Raw genomic sequence first — 23362 nt, 5'->3', positions numbered from 1 at the left:
TGGTAGTTGCGTCTTGTATTTCAGCATGAAAGAAGGTCGTAGTTAATTAGCTGAAGATAGTCAATGTGATGACCAGTTTCTCGATCACTCTCAGTTAAGAATCAAGCAGTGCAGCATGCTGAAAACCGATTCATTCCACATGGAAGAACAACGCGAAAGTCGTGTTATGATGCCATGGGTGTTATGCTTCAAATGATGCAACGAGCGACGTTGTGCTTCGTTCTCGAAACCGGACTTGTCAAGCCTTCCCGCACCCGAATCATCCGATGCTGGCATCCCTCAGAACCCACGATCCTTGCTTTTGGCCAACCTCCATGTCGAACAAATGGTTCCGCGACAACACAGAGTTGTTTCTTGTACTTCCACCTTTCCGACACGTCGCTAACTGGTCATCAAGGGACACAGGTTTCGGCTACGAGCCTACAAATTGTGCGAGGACGCGCCCATACGGACCGCTGAATTTACATTGCTGCTGAGAGTGTTTGTGGCTTGGAATTTGCACGGAGCACTAAACTACGGAGTACCGAAGATAACTTCATCCGATGACCACTCTCGCTGCGGGTCACACTCGCCCAATGCTGTGCAAACATCTGAGACATGTGCAGTTCAGGAATACAATGGAATACAACCCACCTTTCATTCAGCGGAATTTTGCAGCAACAGGTCAATCCTTGATCCACCGGCTATGATCCTCTCAGCGGCATTGCTACAGAAGTCTGGAGCCAGGCGGCGGCGACACTGCTCTCAACCTCAGACGTCGAATCGCCTAGACTCAGCGTCCACCGCAGTCATTCCCTAAGGGATCGTTGCGTGTCGATTCGCTGCGACCCTTTCTCCAACTATCAACTGAAGGATGCGAAAAAACTAAAATTTTGTTGAGCGGTTTAGTCACCGAAAACGAACTGCTTTGAAATAACCATAGCCTTTGTCTTTGATGCGGTATTTCAACGGCTTCCATTTGCACCTTGGACCCGCAACCCCAGGGCTCATACGGAGTACAAGGCTTTCACCGTTGAAAATTCCCGCCCATCTACGGAGTACCCGGACTAAATCGCGAGCTGACGGCGCTTGTCTCAGATTTCATGCAAACCCTTCCATTTCCAGGTGCAGCTGATCAGAGCCCAGTGCTTGCACCGAGACATACATTCCCGCGATGGCTGAGGGTCTTTGAGGGTTTTCTCTACCCGAATACCCGGACTCCGTATGCTACTTTTATTTTTAGCATCATGACGTTGAGAATTGTTCCCACAACGACGAAGTATGCTCCTTTTCGCTCTCATCCGGCTGGGATAGAGGCGAAAGGTAGCTCCAGAGGATCTTCCCCTCCTCCTCCACCTCCTTCCCCCCCCGCCTCTTTCTCTTCCCACTGTTGCACGCCCCGAAGAACTATCTTCACCGGTTGGCTAGGAGATCTGGAACATCCTGCCCCTCAGGTGATGCTAAATTGAGATTGCATGCAATGGCCCGGAAGAGGTTCTGAAGACATTCCTTTGTGATCCTTGCGAAGGTCTATTATCGGAATTGCTATCACACTTACCCAGTTGCAGACCGGGAGAGGGCCTGCGTTGAGGTATATAAACCTCGATCATGTCTCGCCTAGAACACATCCTTCTCATCACATTCCCAACGGATATCACGACTAAGATTTAATCAGAACCCTTGAGAAACTTTCTTATACCTTCACCTCTCCGACACTCTTCCTCCATAACAAAACTCTAAAATCGGGAAAGATGAAGTTCTCACTCCTCAGCGCTATCGCAGCGGCTGTCTTCGTCCCTTTCACCTCCGCCACTCCCCTTGCTAGCACGACCGACCTCAGCTACGACACTCACTACGATGACCCATCCCTGGCCCTGAGTGGCGTCACCTGTTCTGACGGGGACAATGGCATGATAACAAAGGGCTATAACACCGCCGGCGAGATACCAAACTACCCTCACGTCGGAGGAGCTTTTACGGTCGAAACGTGGAACAGCCCCAACTGTGGAAAGTGCTACAAAGTGACATACAATGCTAAAACGATTTTTTTGACTGCGATCGACCACAGCAACTCTGGATTTAATATCGCGAAGAAGTCGATGGACGTATTGACGAACGGACGGGCAGAGGAATTGGGCAGGATCAAGGTCACCTACGAAGAGGTCGCCTCGTCGTTGTGCGGGTTGAAATAAAGGCGTATTGGGCGATGTGCCGCAATGCTGAGTGCGGTGATTTGATATTTGTTTGGTTGAAGGGGAGGAACCTTAACGTTAAACGGTTTTCTTTACACTTGTAATGCATGTGGCGAGGGATATATGATTACTCGACTGGATTATAATATCTAATGCTAAATTTCGAGGTTTATCGGGGACTCCGGGTCAACCTTTTCTTTTTCTTTTCTTTTCTTTTCTTTTTTTTTTATGATATGCTCCGTGCGGAAGACAAGTTAATTAGATATCGATACATCATTTCTCAAAGGGATATTTTGCTCATGCGGCCTTTTTCATCGTGCAGAGCATACGTAACTCGGATAGTCCAATCCCAGAACAATCCAAGGAACGTGAAATCCCTCGGCCTTTGTTGAAGAAACGCAACACGGACATTAGAACCACGGCCCCTGAGGTAACTAACATTTTGATGGGAAGTCAATTGGCTTCAGCTACATGTATATATCTGAGTACATGTCAAGTATTATACGCATGCGGTATGACAATCGCAATGTTTAAAAACCACGTTTACTGCTTCTAATGTATAACTTCTGCAATAGAGTGTTAGGCTCTATATGCATTGCAGAGTATTCCGAATAATCACGGCAAAGTGATTCAATACAACAGAGAGCTTGAGTGGCTGCGAAACATGTTCAGGAATAGATGGTTAGAAACGTTTTAGAGCATATTTTAAAACAGAAACACATAATACATCAGCAGCGGCATTATCCTGTAGCAAAACTAAGATCAGTGGCGCCCTGCAGTCTTTGGTTTTGGCTGAACGATTCGAGCCGCCCGAACCCAACCATGAAGTTATCCCCGGCTTCCGGCGGGCGATCTTCTAAGTTCAGCGACAACAGAATTATACGCCATATGTCCACTCTCTTCAGGTACTAGGTCTTAGTCTTGTCTCGAGTTTCAGCCATGGAAAACTCCCGATCTTTCCTTTGGACAATCTGGATCCGCCTTGGTTAGCAGAGCGAAAGGGTTTGTGCGCTTTCCAGGGGCATTTTGGTATCGGGAGGTTAACTCGGCACCGTGGCGGATCGTCGCGAACCGCATCTCACGCAAAGCACCGGCTTTGAGCTTCAGGCGACGAAAGTCAGATCGACACCACAACTTCCTTCTCATAGGAGGGTATAAACTAATATACCTATCTAGAGCACTCCGTACGGAGTCGCCTTTGATTCAGACGGCTCCAGGATGACTCCGAGCTGCATGCAATACAGGGCCACCACATATTCTGCTTTGTTGGGAATGTGGTTGCCACCCTGCAAAGTATTTGCAATGTCCCCTGCCTTTCGTGCGCAAATCTATTGAGCCTTTTGAGGATCAACAAGTGAGTCTCATGTTGCATTGCCACCGGTTCTGCGAAATACTGCCTTGAACACGTTGCCTTGTGCATCGAGTTCCATCGGCAACTTGCCTATATTTGTGCGAGTTGGTTGCCCAGGCGTTATGATGTCCTCAGTTGTGGATCGACAGCTGAATTCGATGCTGAGTGGCTAGCCTGTACTGTTCATGGCGCGGCTTGTTTTCCCAAGGGGACAAATCCGACCGACTCCACTTATTTCGCGCGATCCTGATGTACTCCGTATGGCTCCAAGCTTCTCTGGTCATTGGTATTGGATAGTGGTCGTTATCTGACTCAGTTGGCCTTTGTTACTATTGTTACCCGTCCTCCGCTTCGCTGGTGTCATATTGTCTATGCTGCACTGTTTCCCTTCCTTCCCTTCCTCTTGGGCGTCTAGTACATGCTATGTTCTGCGCATTCCGAATTGAAGCCGGATCAGGTAAAAAGGCCGGCTGAGAAGAAGATTCGGGTTAGGATTCCCGACCTGTGCGCGTCCCTGAATCGTCATTATATGCTCTCCAGCTCTTCCTGGCTACTCTATGATGCACAACACAAAGGCGATAGCATGGCAGGCTGAGCCAGAGAGTGGATATGAGATTCATGACCCTTTGAGTTGCCGTTTCAAGGTATCCCCGTTTGCTCCGATTGGATTCCATGGTTCGTGTCTTGCGCATTCTGTTGCGCATAATGGCAACAAAAAAAGTCATAGCCCCTGTCCTAATTGTTATATCATCGAAATTATGGAGAGATTCTTTACCTTTAGCCGTCTCGACAGAGGTTTGATACCGGAGCTATGCACTTTCGGGCTATGTAATGCTTCACTAGCAGGCTCGAAATATGATACCAGGGTCTTGATCATGTCATAACCACTTCCAGTCTAGCAAGTTCCGCGTCATCCTTCTACTCCCGAAGCATAGTATATAATGAGGCAGCTCCTCATTGGAAATGATTCTGAATCGCAAACGCAGCACCCGGCCTTTTCTACAACTCTACTCATAATGAATCGCCTTGTTGTTGCCCTCGCCATCTTGGCTACGTGCACTGTTGCAGTGCCTATCGCTTCTACGGCAGAAGACCTTGCCACTCGTGCTGAAGAGTGCCCTGTTTTGATGCAGGAATCCTGCAACATAGAGGTACTTCCAAATTCCTTTGAAGCATAGGCTATCTTTGCTTCGAGATCTAGTCCTAACGTTCTTTCGCAGTGTCAAGACCAGGGACGAGAAGCCGGTAACTGCATTATGGAGAAGGCTAAGTATATATAAACTTTCTTTCGTGTGATACGATTTGCTCTCCTAGATTAATTCACTGGGAGTCAAGTTCCAAGTCGGACGTGGGGTTTCATAGCTGACAATACCAAAAGGAAGGAGGAGAAATGGTGTAGGTGTTATGGAACTTCTCGCGTCCGGAATAAGCGAGATGAGCTGAAGCTGTATACTCGAGATGGCCTCCACCATCTTGACGAGGACGGTGATACTGAACGTCGCCCTCCACCTTCTCGTCGCCAATCTTCAGATGACCAGCGTACGAGGGAGAGCGGACGGACTTTAAATGCTCGGGACAACCTCCACCATCTTGACGAGGATGGTGATACTGAACGTCGCCCTCCACCTTCTCGTCGCCAATCTTCAGATGACCAGCGTACGAGGGAGAGCGGACGGACTTTAAATGCTCGGGACAACCTCCACCATCTTGACGAGGATGGTGATACTGAACGTCGCCCTCCGCCTTCTCGTCGCCAACATATAGATGATGAGAATACAACGGGAAGCTCGCATATCTTACAGACTCGAGATGACATCCGCCTTCCTAGTAACACCCATGCCTAGAGGATGGGCATAGGGAGGAGAGTAGACGAACCTTCAGATAATCACCACTCTAGAAGAACATTGTTGATGGTATTGACCAAAAGGAGGAACTACATTCTTCATTCTTAGAGGTCTCGGTTACCTTGAACCATACACTTTGTCCTCCGATGGTTGCATTCTTTACGTGTTTAGTTTTCAAAGTCAAGATGTCTTTCAAGGAAGTCTGACTTCTCTATTTGATCAATTAGCTTACTTTGTTTTTTTTTCTCGAAGGATTTTCTCAAGTCTAGCCTTTCGTTTGGACTGGATATGTGTAGTTCCCCTTGCTTTCTTTTTCTTTGTTGGACAATATACATACAATGTCGTCCCAACCCCCGCAGAACCGAAACTTTCTGCGCTGCAGGCGGTTCAAACTTTCGCATGATTTGGACATTCTTCCTTAGGCTTTTGACCCTCATTCATGACTGATGCTGTGTCATTGCTATCAGGAATCAATCTAAACCTCTTACTTATATCAACCCTGGCTTAAGTATGGAATATCAATCCTCGACTCTATCCTATCACTCCAAGTTCGTTAAATAGGGTAAGGAAGTTGAAGCTAGTATCATAATGGAGCGGATGACATGTAAAGATATTAAAAGTCAATTTAAAAAAATTCTACCTTAGTATAAGTTTAAGGTGAATATGAACTTGTGTCATTCATAAATTGCATGGTTGAGTAGGGTCGTTCAATATCAATCAGGACATACATTCGTCGTCCCAGCGCTCTCTAGCGGTAAACATTGCCAATTCAACTTCCTTCTAAACTTGACTCGGCCTCATCCTCTTATCCTTCAGATACTCATAGTCCGGCATCGAAGACCTAACCAGCCTATTTAAGTTCTCCGCTACCTTTTCGCCAAACTCTTCTCTCCACTTCTTAGCCTCAACATCGATATCGATGTTGCCTGCAGCCTTGTCTTTGAGAACGGCTTGCGATGCCGCTAGGGTCGATAGCATCCTTTGCGATTTCAAGTTAATTTCCCCGTCTTCCTTAATGATTTTTGCCTCCCAGGTGAATCGCAGGCTATCTCGGTCCAAGCCAATTTTGTCACTAAGCTTGAGGACTACTTCCGGGTGGTTGATAACGTCATCCGCGTCAACGACGATGGGACATACGTCACGTTGATCCTCTGAATCACCTGCCTTCCCGCGGCGCTTGGCGTACCAATCGTATGTGGTGCGTGGACAGTAAAGACTCATAAGGATGTTCATGTCAACCCACATGTCATCATCAACCTCTCTGTCATCCATTTTATGGACGTCGACCATCGCTCGGTAGAACGATGGAAACATCAGAGCAGGATGCCGAATAAGGAAAATCGGGTTCCAGGTATCCAGAAATTCGTCCGGTAGCAACGTTATATTTCCTTCCGACCTGGTCAGATTCGTACCGTAGCTTTCGTGCACATCAAGGGTCCATGGGCCTTCGGTGACACTATCTTCGCCGTAGTGGAACTTGAACTGGTGTACCGGTTCCAGCAGTAGATAGCTATGCTCTTTGACGAATACAATCTTGCCTTCCTTCTCCGCCTCGGAGACGTGATTTTGCAAAGTATCAAATGCTCCTTGGTAGGCGTGGCGCATTTGAGTCCGTTCATCGTCTGTCCAGTCCATGACATTTTTTAGTCGAAGGCCCAGTTTGTCGGACAAGAAGTAGCTCTCGATGAAAAAGTACCCGTTCAGCCAGCGCTTAGCAACCTGTGGTTGTTGGTCAAGGCCTAGCATTCGGACGAGGAGGTTAGATGCGGAACGAGGGTGAGACAAGAGAAAAAAACGGCGATCCCGCTCTGGTGCCATTGTGGACTGCAAAAGATTTTCTGAATCTGTAATACTCCTGCTGAAATCTCCGTATAATGGTGAACTTGCGCGATCGAAAAGCGAGTAAAGTCAATTGGAACGGCCTTGAGGCTCTTGCGGGTATAGCAAAGCGGTAGAGAGCGTTCGGAGGGGGGTTCGAGGTCGTTTATATAGACAGCAAGTAGTTACCCACCACTCCTCCGTCGGTGGCCGGAGTGCAGTCTCCCCGCTCCTGAGTAACTCAGATAGTGACCGACGTCATCATGGGCCGGCGAGGATCCCTCCCTTTGCTGAAACAACCGCGTTCCCACCCTCCTTGTCGGGAGGATCTCCCGATCGGCTGTCCATGCACATTACCTTCAGGTTGTCGGAAGGAACTGTTTGTTGAAATCCACCATCAACAGGGCACTATTGGGTGATTCCAGAGACAGGTAACAACTTGTCGCAGTGAGTGCTAAGGGGTGTTCGTTTGATCGCACAACCAAGTTCAACAGCAGATCTTTTCGCGCATTCTTGACGCATTCGCAATTTGTTATGGAGTACTCCGTACATGAGATTATAGCCAAAAGCCGTTCATCGGACAGGATAAACACGCGCGAGCCGGCCGTCCGTGGGATTCGTATTGAGTTTGCCCAAGAAAGCGTATTTTGCTGACAGGCCCAGCGATCATTCTGATCGGTGTGGTGGTGAGAGCCATCAGATTCCGCCGGTTCACGATGGAACAAGGGTCTATGCAGGGTCAGGGTCACGACGACAGGAGCTTTCGGTTCTGTACACTGCTAGAATGGACGGGTAATTATCTCCGTGCGAGCGGAAGACGGAGCAAAGGCAGCGCGAGCTGCCCTTTTGAGGCTTCGCTCAAAGGCCTCTTAAATTAGCTCGGCCTAGGCAGAGAGCGAAGACGAGGCGGACGGCCTTGCGGGAGCGCCCGGTATTAGTGAGCGGCGAAATTCCAGATTGTGCGACGAAACAACCAATGAAAACAACAAAAAAAAAGGGGCCGGAAAGCTCAGTCATTCCCATGTCACTGTCCGATGACCATTTTTCGGAGGCCACGTTGAAGCAGTGACGGCTGAAGGCTGAAGAAGCGTAGGGGTGTGACTTGCAAGTGACCTTCACTTTCTTGGGCGGATGGCAATTTCCATCGCTTCCGACGCACTTTGAATGCCAATCCAGTACAAAGACTGAGCCCCAAATGGAGCCGAAACTGACTCCATATATCCGACAAACATGCCATGGACGGTGATATATAGTGGGATCCTCTTTTTACAATGGAATCGAGGCTCATTCCTTTCAGTGAAGCCGAGACATCAGTGAAGTGGACAGAGATTGACAAGTGAAACACCCACGTCCATTCCCACAGTGAGATTGCTGCTCTCATTCCAAAAACAGGCCTCTCTCAAACACAAAAAGCCATCCTTTTACACTAGGCTATACTAACTCTGGGTATTGCTGATCATGGACATTCAAGGGGTCCCAGACTGGCATATGTTCCAGCTCCCCAGGTTCCTGGCCAAAGAAATAACCGAGACTTACATTGTTTGGCGTGCGCGAGGGGCCCTGAGTAAAAAAACACTCCAGGCCCTCATGGCTCAGTTCCCCAAACAAACGGTCTATGGCGCGTCGACCGAATCGATCTTCAACTCGGGAAAGGAATGGTTCATGCGCCTCGACTTCTGCAGCGCCAAGGACGGCGAAAAGGGAGCTGCCCCCATCCACATCCTCGAAGATATCATTCGGGCGCTATGTTCTTCAGCACGAGCAAGACGCGCTTTGCTAGATGACCTTGACGACGACGAGGAGCGCAAGCCAAAGATCTTCCTCGTTCCATACAACAGAAATATGAATCCACATCGGGAATTCCGTGTGTTCTGCCCACCGCCAACCGGAGAGATTTCGTGTATCTCGCAGTACCGCTGGACAAGCCCATTTGGTGTGAAGGACCCTCTCGAGCAACAGAAAATTGCGTCGCGTATATTGGAAGCAGCCAAGGGGATCCATGCCCGCATCATACAACAGGTTCGAGAAACAGACGCCTGGATACTGGAGAAAATGCAGGAGGAGGGGTTTACTTTTGATGTTGTCTACGGACAGGCACAGGAAGTTTTACTGGTGGAAATCAATCCTTTCGGGGCCATGAGTGGATGTGGGAGCTGTCTTTACCACTGGCTGGAGGACGCGAGGACACTCTACGGTTACAATGACAAGGTCCAGGTGAGACTCGCGATCTAGCCTCCTCCAGTTTCTTGAAGACACCATTGTCAATCATCTGTCCTAGCGACTGTTTCCGCCTTGTGAGGAGTTAGAGCTATGAGCTTTACGGAAAATGCAAGAAACGCGAATTCAATTTTTAGTCAGTCTCTATTAACTTGTGATATGCCGATTCTAGAGTTATCGAACCGTGTTCTCAAGTTTCGTACTCTCTTAGACGACGCCGGGGCATTCTGTTGGCTGCGACTGAGCCATAGTTAACATCATGACGTGAATATGTCTGCACCGCCAACCGAGATCACGATGGCGCTTATGAATTAGCTTGTCTGATACTCCTCCATGGACATCGTTCTCAACGCTGAAACATACGCTGTCCGCCACAGGCAGCAATGGACCTCTCCAATAAATGTCATTTCCCCAGTTCGTAGTAAAGGGTAGCGTCCTTGATGGTCTCAATTTCTTCGAAATGCTACCAGTGTGATTTAGAATATTCCACTAACTTCGCGGCGTCGGGTCCCTTTTCAACTCCGGGCCAGGTCATAAACTCTGATACTCAAATGCCCGTCCGGCCGATTCTACGCCACACATTTTTGTGCTTTTCTTGGCCTTGTTAAAGCAAGTGTTATGTAGTCAACCTTACAAAGAATGCATATGAACCGACAGTAATCATGGCTCCCATGTCCAAAGAGGCTATCAACTGCTCAATATGAAAGCCTACGCTGTGCTCAAAGGCTGTGCTGTTTTGCCTGAATTTCACTGAGGAATCTTTGTCCTCTCTCGTTGAACCTCAGTGGAGAATTCTGGAATGCAACCTAATCAGGACGGTGGTTAGAAACAGGCAGAAATCATCAGATAGTTGTTTCTTTCTCGATGGGTTGATGAGCGGTGGGCTCTGTCAGTGAGAGCCTGAGCTACTGTTAGGCTTTCTATGACACTCTAAACGCCGCTATGGCTGATAGGAACCCTTCGCCAAATACAGGTGACCTCCTTCAGTTGTTTCGAGATTTGGTCCTGGGTGTTGGCGCTACGGAATAGAGACCTCATTTGTACTGCTGATGCACTCCATATTAAAAGGCAAGTCACTGACTGCATAAGACTATAATGAATAATAATAATAATAATATTAAAAGGCAATATCAGGCGAGTTCACGCGTCGGATTAAGGTTCTGCCAAGCCAGACGGTGCCTGACTAGCTCCATCATGTGACATCCATATTGGGGATAGTGCTTTCCCCACAAAAGTCAGCACACGGTGGTCTGTGCACGGGCCAGGTGCAGCTGCTTCTTTCTGGTTTCATCGTGTCTCAGCACTTCTTCGCGATCACAACAACAGTGTCCACAACCACAACCACCACGGCCAGAACCGCACAACCACCGCCCTCTGTCTACCACTGTCTCCTTCACAGGCCCATCACACTCTCTGTTGGACCATTGATTGCTCTGTGGCTCTGTGTCATATTTTGTTTCACTGTGAAAGTATCTATTACACCAATCACTAATTAGAAGCCCCCCTGAAAACTGCTCCGTATTCGTCCGATCTCGGTCCAAACCCCCTTTTCAAGTTCCGAACTGGTAGCAAGATCCAGGTTCAACCACCCTCACCTTCACAATGCCAGGAGTTCGTAGGTGTTCCTTTTCTGCTTAGGGGCCTTTTTGGGCGGCGTGCTTCGGCGTTGTACTAACCAGGAGCTCCTCATCAGCCCCCGATGCTCTCGATCAGCTGAAGAAAGGCTTCAAAAAATTCTTCCTGCGCAGAAAGAAGAAGAACGCAACCAAGGATGATGAGCAACCCGCGCCGCCTGCTGAAAACAAGCCGGCTGAGACGCCCACCGCGCCTGCGACCGAACCAACCCAAACCTCACCACCTCCTGCCGCTCCAGCGGCTGCTCCAGTAGCTCAGACTCCCGAGGCTACAACCTCGGGCGCCCCGGCTACCGAAGGCGGTGCTCCTGCTCCACAGCCCAGCCAGGCTCCAGAGACCACCACGGCTCCAACCACTGAACCCGCTCCGACAGCGCAGCCGCCTACGCAACCTGCAGCAACCGACGCCCCTAAAGAAGCTGCTCCCAAGGAAGAGCCTCCTAAGGAAGAGACTCCTAAGGAACAGACTCCTAAGGAAGAGCCTCCTAAGGAAGAGACTCCCAAGGAAGAGACTCCCAAGGATCCTGCTCCTAAGGAACCAGCGCCTGAGGAACCCGCCCCCGCGGAACCACCCACACAAGGTATGTGATCGTCAAACCTCGACGATGGGTTGGATGTTCTCTGAGAAATATCTAATGCCGGGTTGTTATTAGCGTCAGCCGCCCCAACTGAGACTCCCTCTAAGCCCGCGGAGCCCACACCGGCTCCTGAGGCGAAACCTGCTGAAACTCCCGTAGCCACGGAATCCGCAGCAACTGCACCCGCCAAAGAAGAGGAAAAGCCAGCGCAACCCGATGCCACGCCGGAAACAAAAGCACCGGCTGAGAGTGAAGCTCCCAAATAATCAAATGAGTACCTTAGTCGAATCGACATTACGTCTGCAATGGAAGGCTTGCCGATTGTGCGCCGGGGAACGGCCTCAGTGATACCACTAAGCGAAGTTATGATGGCTCTGTTACGGATTTTCTTGCCTGATACCCTTTCCTCCAATGTATATTCTTTTAGCCGTTTCGCTTGCTGTAAATTACATTTTGCGTAATGCCGGCTCATATTTGCTTTCTACCGATCCAGTGTCCCTTAAACTGTTCTTAGTACGCGTTGGCTTATCATTCTTCGAGTTCGTAGTCAGACTAAATGGAAGGTGAAAGCGATGTGAGCTATGAATGATTTATCGGGAAAGTTATGCTTCATGGATGTTTTTCAATTGGTGCTTTCTTCCCTCGACGGCGGGCGGAATAGCAATAGCTTAGTGTAAATCTCTAGAGACACAGGGCATTGTATCTCCCCTTCTTTTCCACCTAATCCGAGCCCTCGCTATCGCTCTCCGGTGCGCTCATCCCTTTGCGCGCCTCGATCTCGTTTTCGCCGTTCTCAGCACGCATGGCGGCTTTCTTCTCCCGTTCTCTCTGCCTTCGCTTGATTTTCTTCTCTCGATTCCGTCTCGTTCGTTTCTCTTTCTCTGTTTCTTCGGTTGCTGCTTTTGCCGCCGCGCGCTTGCGGAGCACTATCCGCCTCTTCTTGCCTGGTTTCTTCTTTTTGGATCTTGAAGGCTCTGTTGTGGGTAGTGGCGTAGTGGTGGCGGAGGGAGCTGAGGCTCTAGTTGTGGAAGAGGACGGAAGCTTGAGGTGTGTTACGCGCCAGGGAAGATGGCAGCCAGGCTTGTTGAATCGTCAGCGGAGATGACTTGTATACGGAATTCGCCGCGCGGCAACACCCCGGGGAGAAGAGAAGGGGGGGGGGGGGGGAAAAACAACGTACCCAGATTTCTGATTGCGCAGCTGCCAGCACTTCCTCCGAGGTAACAGCGACTTCAAAAAACTGCTCCCTAATATTCTGCCTCTTTGGATTTTTGGATTCCGACCCCGGGAATGCGGGCTTAAGATCCTGCGCACCTCCACTAAACACTCGCATTACGGATTCCGGATCGGAGAAGTAATACTCCCATCCGCGAAAGGGAACAAGGAACCCTCCTTCTCCAGTACGGGCCGGGGTAGGTGAACGGAGCCTGATCCTGAGCTTTTGTACAGCCGGAACACGAGTATTCACACGCTCTCTGTCTTCAGCTTGGCCGTTACCGTCGCTGCGCTTCGCGGTGCTTCCATGCGGCGTCGCGTTTGGTGCGGCGGAATGAAAGAGTCTGAACTCGAATTCCTGCTCCTCCTCCTCTTCATGTTCGTCTATATGCTCTAGACCTGTACCTATAGTCGTCGCATTTGTAACCGGAGGTGCCGTGAATATCTCGAGTGAGGAGTACGCTTTTCGAAGTGCGTCTGTAGCGTAGGCGGCTGTGTCGCTGGCGGCGGGGGACTGGGAGCGGGGAGGGGAGGGGGACTTGAGATCTTCACGGCAAACACTGCGGGATCATTAGTCGCAGATGCGATGCTGCTCTTGGGTACAATGAGGAAGAAGCGAGGTAGCAGGGCGCAGAGTAAAGACATGGTCCACCAGACAATAGGACTTCTGCCGGACGAAAGCAGAGAGAGGGTAGGTAGTTAACTACGTACCGCTTTGCATTGGGCAGCTCAAACATTTTTCTTTTTTCTTAAAAAGAACAACTGACAGCAGTAAGATGAGTGTTTTTGGTCAGTCGATTGATCAAATTTGTCGCTTGTTGAGTTCAGATATTCATCCGCAATCAATGATTCATTGCAGCAGATCGTCCGGGTGGTGAAGAATCCCTGGGTTGGCCCGTTGTGCCCCATGATTGGGCAGCCCCAGCCCTTGTGCTCCGATCCCTGGCGGCTTGTCACAGTAGCGTCAGTGCCAGTTCATCGCAGCCGAGAAAAAAAAAAAACACCCCCTCAAAGGCAGGGAGAATTATAGTCAAATGTCCCTCCAGCCCCTCGAGATCGCGCACCCTCCTGCAGCTAGCAATCGATTTCTTTTCTTCTTGACTGCAGGCGCGTGCAGTTTCTCTATCCCTCATGGGTTGTGATCCAGGCCCACTGCCTGGCTGAATCTACTCACTTCTTTTCCAACAGTCCTTAATTGTTGTGACTTTTTACTCTTGTGATTTTTATCGACATAGACAGTTACTTTGTAGCTACATCTAGCACTTTATCTGGTTGATTGAGGTGGAGGCGCTTCTCCGACTCCAGATTCAATGGGCATCTGCGCGTCTTGCCTGGGTTTGGCGAGACGGGAAAGTCATGACGTGAGGCTCCCCATCTGCCTTGATCGCAATCATATTTTGCAGCTAACTTGATCGCGCAAATTCAGTCCGAAGCGTCACGGTTGCTAGATGACGATGTCTATCAGCCGGGCTATAGCTACGGTACAGTTCAGGCACAGCGTCACGGGCCCGATCCGGAAGACCTGAAGCGCGAAAGAGAAGCCTTGGAGGCAATCTGCCAACGCACATCGGAGTATGCCCTCCCGCGACCCCTTTTGCCCAGCTTCTGCTTCATCTAAGCTGATTCAATGCTCCGTGTATCTAGCTCCGTAATTGATATATGGGCCGTCCAGTCGCAACCATTAGTTCCTCCCGCGCAAAGCAGCACAGCTACCACAGCATCCTCCTCCCGCCTCCCCAGCAACGATCGAGCAAATGTGGTCTCTCCGACACTGCTGTCAAAAGGTGAAGACGCTTCGGCACTCGCCCATCCAACACATCCGCAAGAACGCGCAGACCGATCCCCGTCGCCCCTTCCAGGCGAGATTCCGGGAATGAAATATGTCGCATGCCGCGATGCCGGACTGGGAGAGGCCACCGAACTATCCACCGTACCGAGACACTGGGGAGAAGTCGTCATGACGAATCGAAGAGGAAGAAAGAAGAGACCCGGTATCAACGGGACCAACGAAGATGGCACCACGGCGGACGATTTCTTCGGAGCATTGGTGGTGAAGTAGATTTTCGTACCAACATCCCTGTGAACATGGGGGAGAAGCTCGCGTGGAGCGATGGAAACCGGATTAAACGAAGCTTCCAAAATAGCCCTTTTGACCGCACGGCAGGATCACGCTACTGCGCTGGTGTCCTCGACTGCTACCTCGACCAAGTCGACCGCTCGTCATTCATTTTATCACATTTGTATCGTGGCAGATGATAGTGCCCGGAACCACAATGACACATTTCCTTTTGCAAATAACGCCTTTAGACTCGTCCCAGCGCCGTTATACATTCTAAACGAGGATGTCCTCAGGTTGTCGGTATTTTTCTCTATCGTTCTCTCCTGCTTTTTTTATCAATACTCCTTTCTTTTCTTTTCTTTTCTTTTTTTTTTTTTTTTTTTTTTTAATTTTATTTATTTACCTTGCAAGAGCATCGGAGTCAGTCTTGGGCAAGATGGATAGCGATGTACATATTCGGCTCTCAGTATCATGCTTCCGGGCATCAAAATTCCTTAGCGAACTCCCATATTTTTTTTGGTTCAAGTTTTTGAGCTGGTAACCGCACTTCATTTAATGAAAGTCATTCTTCACTGTAACTAAGAAGAGCCAACTGTAGATTTATATACTACTTTTGTCTCAAGTTCATGAAGAAGACTACCCGGCATAAACAGGGGATCTTATGTATCTTATAAATCCTTACTACATACATTGAAAGACAACGCCGAAGAAGCTTATTCAATTAAGACAATGCTGAATGCGACACCAGTGAAAAAAAAGAAAACTAGACAGATCAAAAGGCTGGCCAAATCAAAGCCGATGCATGCATCTTCTGTCCCCAGAACCTGGGTACTCCATTGGTGTATTATGCTTGACACCAGTGCCTAACGCCTATAGCACCCCTCCTTGAAAGATGGATCCGTCCTCATTTCCGAGAGAAAAGGAAAGAAAAAACTTGAGAGAGAAATGAACTCCCAGATGCAGCAAAGTGAGTAGATGAAAATTGAAACGGGAGGGGTCACACGTCGTCCATCTCGCCGGCTGGTTCTTCGCCGCCAGACTCGTAGCTTCCGACTGAGCTCATTTCGTCCTCCTCACCAGTATCCTCGCCTGCATCGTCAGCGGCATCTTTACTTGCGTACTTTGCCACATATTCTAGTCAATGAACGTAGTATTAGCGGAGCAAATCGTTGAACGGGGGAAGTAGGCAGCATGAGGTATACCTCTGACTTTAGCCTCATATTTGCTGGGGTCTCGCAATAAGACAGCCGCAGCGTCTCCGTTGAGCGGATCGGACGGGTTTGGATAACGCAATAATTGTGGGAGGAAGACCTCGAATATGTTGATCATGTCATACATCGGCGACCATGTTTGATTGATGACGTCCAGGCAAACAGATCCGGACCTGGTCGCTTGTCAGCGTGCAGTCGTGGTGTATCCCATTCTCAAGTGCAGCTTACAGTTCATCGATATTCGGGTGGTAGATACGGTTCACGAAGCCGATGCTCGGACTCTTGTAAGGGTACTGGTCCGGGAGCTCCACATGTACTTTCCAGAGGCCACCGGCAAACGGTGCTGTACGGCGTTAGTAACGGAGTAGGATGGTGGCTCCTACAGGGACGACGCACTCTCTTCCGGACCTTTAAAGCGGACGTAGAATTCCTGCCTGCAAAGTGAGATTCCGGTTAGTATTTTTTTGAATGCAGTTGGAAAGCAGTATTCTAGTGCACGTACACTAAATCGGGAAGCCTTCGTCAGTGATGCGTCCATACAAACATTTCAGGACCCAGTGACCGAGACTTACTGTTGTCATTGACGAGCGTCACCTCATAGTCACTCATCAACCTAGCACGGTCGTACCGAGGTTAGCAATCCGGAGAAGCGTAGCGTCTCCCAGCGGGAAATTCGCAGAGAGGGGAGCAAAACGAAGGGGGTATTGTACATCCTGTTCACCAAATTAGCAAATACCTTCTGGCAAAGAGCAAGAAAAGAGGGCCTTACTTCATGACCTGCGGTAAGCGGACCCCGAAGACATCGGAGATGGCAGTCAGCAAACAGTCCCTTGAAGCACACACATTTTCAAGCCATTTGACGGTTCAACGCGGGGCATACATCTGTCTCAATTCTCCGCTTTGGACTGCTCATCTTGCCGAAACTCCAATGGGTAAGCCAGACGCTTGCGGGGTTCTGATGACGATAGGATAACTTTGTGAGTAACTTGTCACTCGAAAGCTGGGGGTTGAGAGCGTAAATGCGAGTCTATCCCAGGAGTGAAGTGAAGTGGGAGTCCTGTCGAGGGAGCGAACTCGGCGGGGTAAGGATGCAGGGAAGATTGTCAGTGCGGAATTGGGGGCACGGATCTGACACGGCTAGATCGAGCAGATAACTAGTCATTAATGGGAGCAATGTCAGAAGGAGTCTAGGAATAGGAGCTGTGTGTTAGTTAGTTAGCTAGCAGAGCGTAGGCGACGATGTGGGCTTGAGACTCGAGGATCTGCAGGCGGTCGAGAAGCAAAAGAAAAAAGGCACCGGAGACGTTAACAGCGCAGCGACGTTGAAGAGGCAGAGAGATGACGTTGGGAGCGACTGGCTTTTGGGTTGGAATTCACGCAGCCGGGCCGGCTTGTCGGGCAGGTGGGTAAGTAACTAACCACCCAACTAGTTTAACTCCTCCGTTCTCCGTACATAAGTCCACCCAAGAGTCAGTTAGTCAGTTAGCCGGTCAGCCAGTTAGTTCGGTAGCAACGAGTTGACTCGCTGACTCGACGCCGCCACCGGCCCACCGCGTGGTTCCATTGGCTTTATTCTCTGCAAGTCACACATGACCCGGCAGCCGGCAGTTCACACCATTCACAGTCACCGGCGATGGCGCCATCCTTGGTCCGTGCGGTTTTGCTCACGTTCTCGAAAGGAGCCATGTCATTTCATAACGGAGAGAGCATGATACATACACACACACACACGCACGCATACTTGAAAGCAGAGCATCAGATAGTTATATAGGGAGGTGTGATACTGCCAGTCAGCCACGTTCAACGGATGAACGAAGCACAAGCGCTGCACCAGCCCGCATCTTCAACAGCCAGACATTAAAGTCAAACCTGCCTTTCATATATATACCACCCTATATCTGCTGATTATCGAATCCACAGAGTTCACAGACCAACCAAGGTCCTCAACTTCAACAGGTTAATTACCTTAAAAAAGATGATTCTCGAGTGACACCCAACCAACCATCCGCGGCTGCTCAGTAACCGCGCTCCTGTTGAAGACAGCATCCGTCAGCTCCGCCGTCTCTAGCCAAGGAGAAAAGCCATGACATGGTTGGGCTGTACATACCACCCAGTTCTGATATGCAATGAAGTCATCAATGGTCACTCCTATCATCGATGAAGGTCTCTGTGGCAATATTATCGACCCTTCACGCGACGAAGCGCGTGTTGAGGCCGGTGAGATCGACGGGGGTCTAAGAGTTGCCGCGTCTGATCCGGGATTCGGGACCTGCGCCGGGTATCGATTCTGCTCGCGTGAGTTCGGGGCATCGTTCGTCGGATTCTCTTGCTGTCCTCGTTTAAGCAGAAACTAGAGGACAGCAGGGGAAAAGAGTCACAAACATTTGTGGTTTCCTGCCCCCCGTTCTTCGATGAGAACCATGACTTGACTTTGGTCCACATCCGACGGCATCCCGAGGGCGCTTCATTCTCCTGCTGATGCGCTTGTTAGCAATGGTTCATTTCAAAGTGGTGAGGGGGAAATGCACAATTTCATCACTATCACCATCTCCACCACCGCACCAAAGCAGCTTGTTCAGGAAGGCCATAGTCAATGCTTAAAAACACTCTGTACAATCGGGGGCTCTAGGAGTCCGTGCCAGTGGTTGAAAAGGAATTCAGCAGTGTGATCTTGATGACAAGCGTGAGCAATGACGTTGAGAAACTGAGGATGACAGGGGGTTCGTCGGGGTGACCTGGGGAGGCCAGGAGGCAAGCCGCTCAACAGCCGCACACATGATCATGGCTTACCAGATAGGGCGACAGCAAGCAGCTGCTGCAGAGACTTTGTTTTACTTTTACCGGTGGGACTTTACACCTCTCCTGGCCATCATCATCTAGGCCCTTTGTCTGAGTATGGATATATATATCCTGCCACAGGAAATGCATGTTACCCAGCACCACTATGACCCTGAATTAGTATTGGAGCACCCGGAAAGAATTGCACATAGGTCATATGTCTATGTAGCTATGATTATTATGAGACCGTATGGAGTGTGAACGCAAGGAAAATGAACCAGTCTTCCTATGTAACCAAGTGATCTATGCCATGTTAAGCCACAAATCCGGCAACAACCTTATCCAAATCTTCTTCATCTAATCCCAAAAATTTATTCACAAACTCTTCCTTTTTCTCCCAGTCTGCGTGTAATGTGCCCAGGACCCAGACCAATTCCTCTGACCCTACAATCCCATTGGCATCTGCCTTGGCCTTTTCCTCCTTTACAAAGGATTGAGGGTCGGTACGATTCACCTTCCAGGACTGGCCCGTCGCCCGTTCAAATGCTCTCACAACCTCCATCTGCGTTGCACAGAAGCTCTGAATGTAAATGACCTTGTTCTTGATCTCTTCCGCTCCCGACTTCTCCAACACTTTCACCACGGCAGCGCCAACTTGCGGCAGCGTACTAGCGGAGCAGCGCGTCTCTCCGTCATCCAATACTTCCGCTGTGCATGATCTTATATCGATATGCATGAACCTCAGGGCCTCAGCATGGAAGAAATGCCCGCAGACTATACCAGTCCAGGAGAAATTCTCATGGCGAGATGCCAGCTGCCGTAGATACTCCCGCACATCCGCCTTTCTCTGGTAGAGCGGCACAAGGTCGCGGGTCAGCTGATCCTGGGAATCGCAGCTGCCAAAGTCGGCCGGTATGAAGTGCTTCACGCCAGCCGTGACGGCGGCGTCCGCGATACGCTTCTGGAGATCGGCCAGGGTGCCATTGACGGTGACCACGACTGCGTCTATACCTTTGAGCGCTGCGACAAGCTCATCGGCGGGGAAATCGTCCGAGATAAACACCGTCTGGACTGACTGTGGATAGGTCGAATTTGAAGTGGAAGATTTGCGCTTCAGGACCGTGACGTTGAAATGTCCTGATGACGCCAGGGCCTTGAGGACTGATGGACCGAGCTCGCCATCTGCTCCGACAATGGCGACGTTGTGAATTGGCATGTTGGAAACAGATTTTGGGTATTCAGGAGGGGATTTAAGGAACTAGATGATGCTCTTCAAACAGGATCGAAGAGCGGGGGAGTAAGAAAGTCGTTTCTTTAGTGTCCAGTGCTTGAGCTAGTTTTGGTGGGACACTGTACGGCTTCGTAAGGTCTGATCCACAGGACCGGCCCATGATGAGGGGTGTGGACCTTGGAACTAAATGGGACGGGAGATGTGGCACCCTGAAGACAGGTTTCCAGCTGTTGTTAAAGTTGTGGATGGTGGCGCCGAGAGCTCCGGTGTTCTTGAGGTGATGATGAATGCAACCAGCCAACGTAGTTTAACTAGTTATTGTCCCTCTCAAACCATCAGCCCACCACCTTGTTTGACGGCAGCAATACCAACACCTCTCAGTAGGGTTTCTTGCCCCTCAGCCCACCCAGTCAATACCTTCTTGTCTCTAGGAATCATGTCCGCAACTCCACCAATCCCGTCCCCAGGATCTTCCAAACCTTCCTCCCCACGGTCCGCCTCCCGCAATCTCGGACTTAACACCAGGCAAGCCAGTCGGCCCCAGATCGGAGCCAGAAGAGATACCAATAATGGCTCAGAGTCACCGGCGGCAACGGCTCCAATTCCCGATGAGGATCACGGCGCAGAACTGCCGTTGACAATGACGGCATCCGTCATTCTCACCGGGCTACCGAAAGATGCGCATCGAGCATTGGCGGATGTGGAAGCGATTGATGCGGGGAAAGGTATGCTTAACGATAATTAATGCTTGAAAAATCATATATGATCCTGCGATAATCATTTATCCCCATGGGAAAAACTACTATATGGAACATGGTTGTATACATACGTCCTAATTTCTGTACCGAAAGCTGCATCTTACTGAAAAGCGCATATGCCCAATATACAAAGCACCTGTATCCCACTCACAACGTTTACATAGTAACCGTCCGTTTCCACCCTCTCCCTTCAGCTCCAATCCTCAGAAACCGGGTATTCAAAATCAGCGCCTCCCAGAAATTCGAAACTGTCGTTCGATTCCTGCGCAAGAAGTTAGATTGCTCGGAATCGGACTCAGTGTTCTGCTATGTCAACAGCGTGTTTGCACCGGGACTGGACGAGAGTGTGGGCGGGCTTTGGAGGGTGAGCTGCATGATCCCTTGAACTTATTCTCTAAGGAACCCTGTTTTGGAATCGATTTAAAGAGCTAATAGTAGAATACAGTGCTTCAAAACTGATGATCAACTGATTGTTTCTTATTCTATGACCCCAGCATTCGGGTGAGAGGTCCGGGGGTTAGGTTAAATTAGGATTCAATGATTCTGCAGCAATTACTGCTACTGGCGCTTGGGGTTGTCTATCTCCCGATCGTCTTCCAATTTGGAATCGCATATACGGGGCAAAGGAACAGCACCCTCGCGGTCAGTTAACGTGCATTGGAATCAGTCTTGCTGGTATGACACCTGCATCCCCGCAGGAGACTGAATAATAAAGATAAAGTCTGAGCTCCAGGGAGAATGCAAAAATGATGACAGCATACGAAGTTATCAAGAGGGTTTGTTACAAATGTTATAACACCACCCCCCCAAATAGCCTGGTTATTCCGGCACCCCTCCGCGAAATATCAACCTAAAATAACCTGTTATTGTATGCATGTATATAACAGTGATGAAGAACAGAGAGAAAGTCCAAGCAATCATGGAGTATGTATTTATTTGATGTTTTGGTATATTTGAGAGGTCTAGCTGGACATTATATCCAAGAAGAATAAAGTATAAGTAAAAAGTTATCAACAGAGGGGTATTAAAGAGAAAATGTATGTATGTATGTATGTACGTCATTGTACGAATGGCGCGAGACCAGATCCATCGCAACACGTCAACGACAGCGAAAGGATCAATGATGCTCATCGACAAACTTCTGGAATTCTTCCACGTCTTCCTTCACGGAAGGATATGTAAATTCCTTGGACGGGTACTCTCGACTCTTCACTTCGTTCCTGTACTGCTCGATAGCCCTCAGACTCTCACCCCACACATCGCCATACTTCTTCACAAATTTCGGCAGGAATCTCCCTGGGGGGAAGTTCCCAACCATATCCACCTGCACGAGCACTTGGCCCGAGCAACCATTACCCGCGCCGATACCAATTGTAGGTATCTTCAGTTTCTTGGTGACGATGCTCGCAACCTCGGCAGGAACGGCTTCGAGAACTACCATAAATGCTCCGGCATCCTGGACAGCCAACGCATCGTGGAAGAATTTGATCGCTTCCGCGGTGGATTTACCCTGGACGCGAAAGCCACCCAGAGCATTTTGCCGTTGTGGAGTGAGACCGATGTGGGCGACGACGGGAATGCCGGCTTGGGTTATTCGCTTGATTGTCGGTGCCATATCCGATCCGCCTTCCAGTTTTACAGACTGTACCCTGCCTTCTTTGACGAGGCGAATGGCTGTCTGGAGGGCCTGTTCTGGGGATATTTCGTAAGAGCCCATGGGCATATCTCCAATCTAAGTAAAATTTGCAAAGTTAGATGCTGTAAAGCGATAAGAACAGGAGGGGTAAAAAAAAGACATACAGTGAACGCTGTTGTGACCGCCCTTGAGACGCTCCGGCAATGCAGTATCATCTCCTCCAGGCCGATCTCACTCGTATCCGCCATTCCCAACGCAACCATGGCAAGGCTGTCGCCAACAAGAATCATCTCCATGCCCGCCGCCTCCGCAACATGGGCGCTGGGGAAATCATGGGCGGTCATCATGGTGATCGGCTCGTTCTTCTTGTAAAGCGATTGCAGAGTCTTGACGGTGACCTGCTTTCTAGGATTGATAGGTGCTGCCCCCATTGGGGAATGGGAGCTCTGGCGCCTCTGATTTTGTTGCGGGGTCGGAGACCTCAGCGCAAGGGGAGCAAACACTTGTGAGGCCATGGACAGCGTTGCTCTAGGCCTAGCCATCAGGAGAGCCGGACGAGCCGAGCGCACCACGTGGGCAGGAGAGCGGAGAACCATGGTCTGCAGCGCGCTGTGTGTGTGTTTCTTCTTCTTCTTCGAAGGAGAGACGCGGAGAGTTGGGTTGAACTCAGGAACTCAAAGAGGGGGCGTGGCGGGCAACGGAGTGTTGGCGATGACTCCAATGTGGAGAGGATGGAGGAACCGCGTCCATTGCGGCCACAGTCTCAGCTTATATTTGTTGCCTGTCGAGGGGGAATTTCGAGCGACGTGCTGGTATATGCAGCGTAGACAGGAGAATATTTTCGGCCATCGTTCACCTAAC

The 23362-nt window shown here is 49.8% G+C and overlaps 13 protein-coding genes across 13 annotated transcripts; 7 read left to right on the top strand and 6 right to left on the bottom strand.

Moving 5' to 3' along the window:
• Positions 1-174: 174 nt before the first annotated feature.
• Positions 175-799, top strand: CIMG_01180 (uncharacterized protein; the record flags this gene model as incomplete). The annotated part of the gene is made up of 2 exons (XM_001247408.1): positions 175-356; positions 406-799. 2 exons carry the CDS (start codon positions 175-177, stop codon positions 797-799), a joined length of 576 nt encoding a protein of 191 aa, XP_001247409.1.
• Positions 800-1070: 271 nt separating this feature from the next.
• On the top strand, positions 1071-2512 carry CIMG_01181 (heat-stable antigen). The gene is made up of 2 exons (XM_001247409.2): positions 1071-1570; positions 1655-2512. The coding sequence occupies exon 2, from the start codon at positions 1731-1733 to the stop codon at positions 2169-2171; it is 441 nt and encodes a 146-aa protein (XP_001247410.1). The 5' UTR covers positions 1071-1570; positions 1655-1730; the 3' UTR covers positions 2172-2512.
• Positions 2513-4538: 2026 nt separating this feature from the next.
• Positions 4539-5366, top strand: CIMG_01182 (uncharacterized protein; the record flags this gene model as incomplete). The annotated part of the gene is made up of 3 exons (XM_001247410.1): positions 4539-4673; positions 4743-4792; positions 4901-5366. 3 exons carry the CDS (start codon positions 4539-4541, stop codon positions 5364-5366), a joined length of 651 nt encoding a protein of 216 aa, XP_001247411.1.
• Positions 5367-5971: 605 nt separating this feature from the next.
• Positions 5972-7739, bottom strand: CIMG_01183 (uncharacterized protein). The gene has a single exon (XM_001247411.2). The coding sequence runs from the start codon at positions 7182-7184 to the stop codon at positions 6147-6149; it is 1038 nt and encodes a 345-aa protein (XP_001247412.1). The 5' UTR covers positions 7185-7739; the 3' UTR covers positions 5972-6146.
• Positions 7740-8071: 332 nt separating this feature from the next.
• Positions 8072-9547, top strand: CIMG_01184 (uncharacterized protein). The gene is made up of 2 exons (XM_001247412.2): positions 8072-8520; positions 8665-9547. The coding sequence occupies exon 2, from the start codon at positions 8673-8675 to the stop codon at positions 9414-9416; it is 744 nt and encodes a 247-aa protein (XP_001247413.2). The 5' UTR covers positions 8072-8520; positions 8665-8672; the 3' UTR covers positions 9417-9547.
• Positions 9548-10733: 1186 nt separating this feature from the next.
• CIMG_01185 (uncharacterized protein) lies at positions 10734-12083 on the top strand. Its single transcript, XM_001247413.2, has 3 exons — positions 10734-11016; positions 11095-11616; positions 11689-12083. The coding sequence occupies exons 1-3, from the start codon at positions 11004-11006 to the stop codon at positions 11877-11879; spliced, it is 726 nt and encodes a 241-aa protein (XP_001247414.1). The 5' UTR covers positions 10734-11003; the 3' UTR covers positions 11880-12083.
• Positions 12084-12333: 250 nt separating this feature from the next.
• On the bottom strand, positions 12334-13636 carry CIMG_01186 (uncharacterized protein; the record flags this gene model as incomplete). Its single annotated transcript, XM_001247414.2, has 3 exons — positions 13540-13636; positions 12794-13388; positions 12334-12693 (listed from the first exon to the last, which is right to left on the bottom strand). Exons 1-3 carry the CDS (start codon positions 13563-13565, stop codon positions 12334-12336), a joined length of 981 nt encoding a protein of 326 aa, XP_001247415.1. The 5' UTR covers positions 13566-13636.
• Positions 13637-14032: 396 nt separating this feature from the next.
• CIMG_01187 (uncharacterized protein) lies at positions 14033-15395 on the top strand. Its single transcript, XM_001247415.2, has 3 exons — positions 14033-14189; positions 14255-14400; positions 14473-15395. Exons 1-3 carry the CDS (start codon positions 14139-14141, stop codon positions 14885-14887), a joined length of 612 nt encoding a protein of 203 aa, XP_001247416.1. The 5' UTR covers positions 14033-14138; the 3' UTR covers positions 14888-15395.
• A 138-nt stretch (positions 15396-15533) lies between these two features.
• CIMG_01188 (ubiquitin-conjugating enzyme E2 8) lies at positions 15534-16872 on the bottom strand (the record flags this gene model as incomplete). Its single annotated transcript, XM_001247416.2, has 6 exons — positions 15534-16021; positions 16090-16271; positions 16327-16441; positions 16495-16532; positions 16667-16711; positions 16868-16872. The coding sequence occupies 6 exons, from the start codon at positions 16870-16872 to the stop codon at positions 15885-15887; spliced, it is 522 nt and encodes a 173-aa protein (XP_001247417.2). The 3' UTR covers positions 15534-15884.
• A 1460-nt stretch (positions 16873-18332) lies between these two features.
• On the bottom strand, positions 18333-18550 carry CIMG_01189 (uncharacterized protein; the record flags this gene model as incomplete). The annotated part of the gene is made up of 2 exons (XM_001247417.2): positions 18333-18427; positions 18481-18550. 2 exons carry the CDS (start codon positions 18548-18550, stop codon positions 18333-18335), a joined length of 165 nt encoding a protein of 54 aa, XP_001247418.2.
• A 517-nt stretch (positions 18551-19067) lies between these two features.
• CIMG_01190 (uncharacterized protein) lies at positions 19068-20294 on the bottom strand. The gene has a single exon (XM_001247418.2). The coding sequence runs from the start codon at positions 20090-20092 to the stop codon at positions 19190-19192; it is 903 nt and encodes a 300-aa protein (XP_001247419.1). The 5' UTR covers positions 20093-20294; the 3' UTR covers positions 19068-19189.
• Positions 20295-20448: 154 nt separating this feature from the next.
• Positions 20449-21755, top strand: CIMG_01191 (ubiquitin-like protein ATG12). Its single transcript, XM_001247419.2, has 3 exons — positions 20449-20832; positions 21030-21229; positions 21311-21755. Exons 1-3 carry the CDS (start codon positions 20544-20546, stop codon positions 21368-21370), a joined length of 549 nt encoding a protein of 182 aa, XP_001247420.1. The 5' UTR covers positions 20449-20543; the 3' UTR covers positions 21371-21755.
• An 18-nt stretch (positions 21756-21773) lies between these two features.
• CIMG_01192 (3-methyl-2-oxobutanoate hydroxymethyltransferase) lies at positions 21774-23314 on the bottom strand. Its single transcript, XM_001247420.2, has 2 exons — positions 22666-23314; positions 21774-22597 (listed from the first exon to the last, which is right to left on the bottom strand). The coding sequence occupies exons 1-2, from the start codon at positions 23095-23097 to the stop codon at positions 21983-21985; spliced, it is 1047 nt and encodes a 348-aa protein (XP_001247421.1). The 5' UTR covers positions 23098-23314; the 3' UTR covers positions 21774-21982.
• Positions 23315-23362: the final 48 nt, after the last annotated feature.

Source organism: Coccidioides immitis (assembly GCF_000149335.2).
Source record: "Coccidioides immitis RS genomic scaffold supercont3.1, whole genome shotgun sequence".
Taxonomy (NCBI): domain Eukaryota; kingdom Fungi; phylum Ascomycota; class Eurotiomycetes; order Onygenales; family Onygenaceae; genus Coccidioides; species Coccidioides immitis.
The sequence above is the reverse complement of the archived record's forward strand: the minus strand, read 5'-3'. Positions and strand labels throughout refer to the sequence as shown.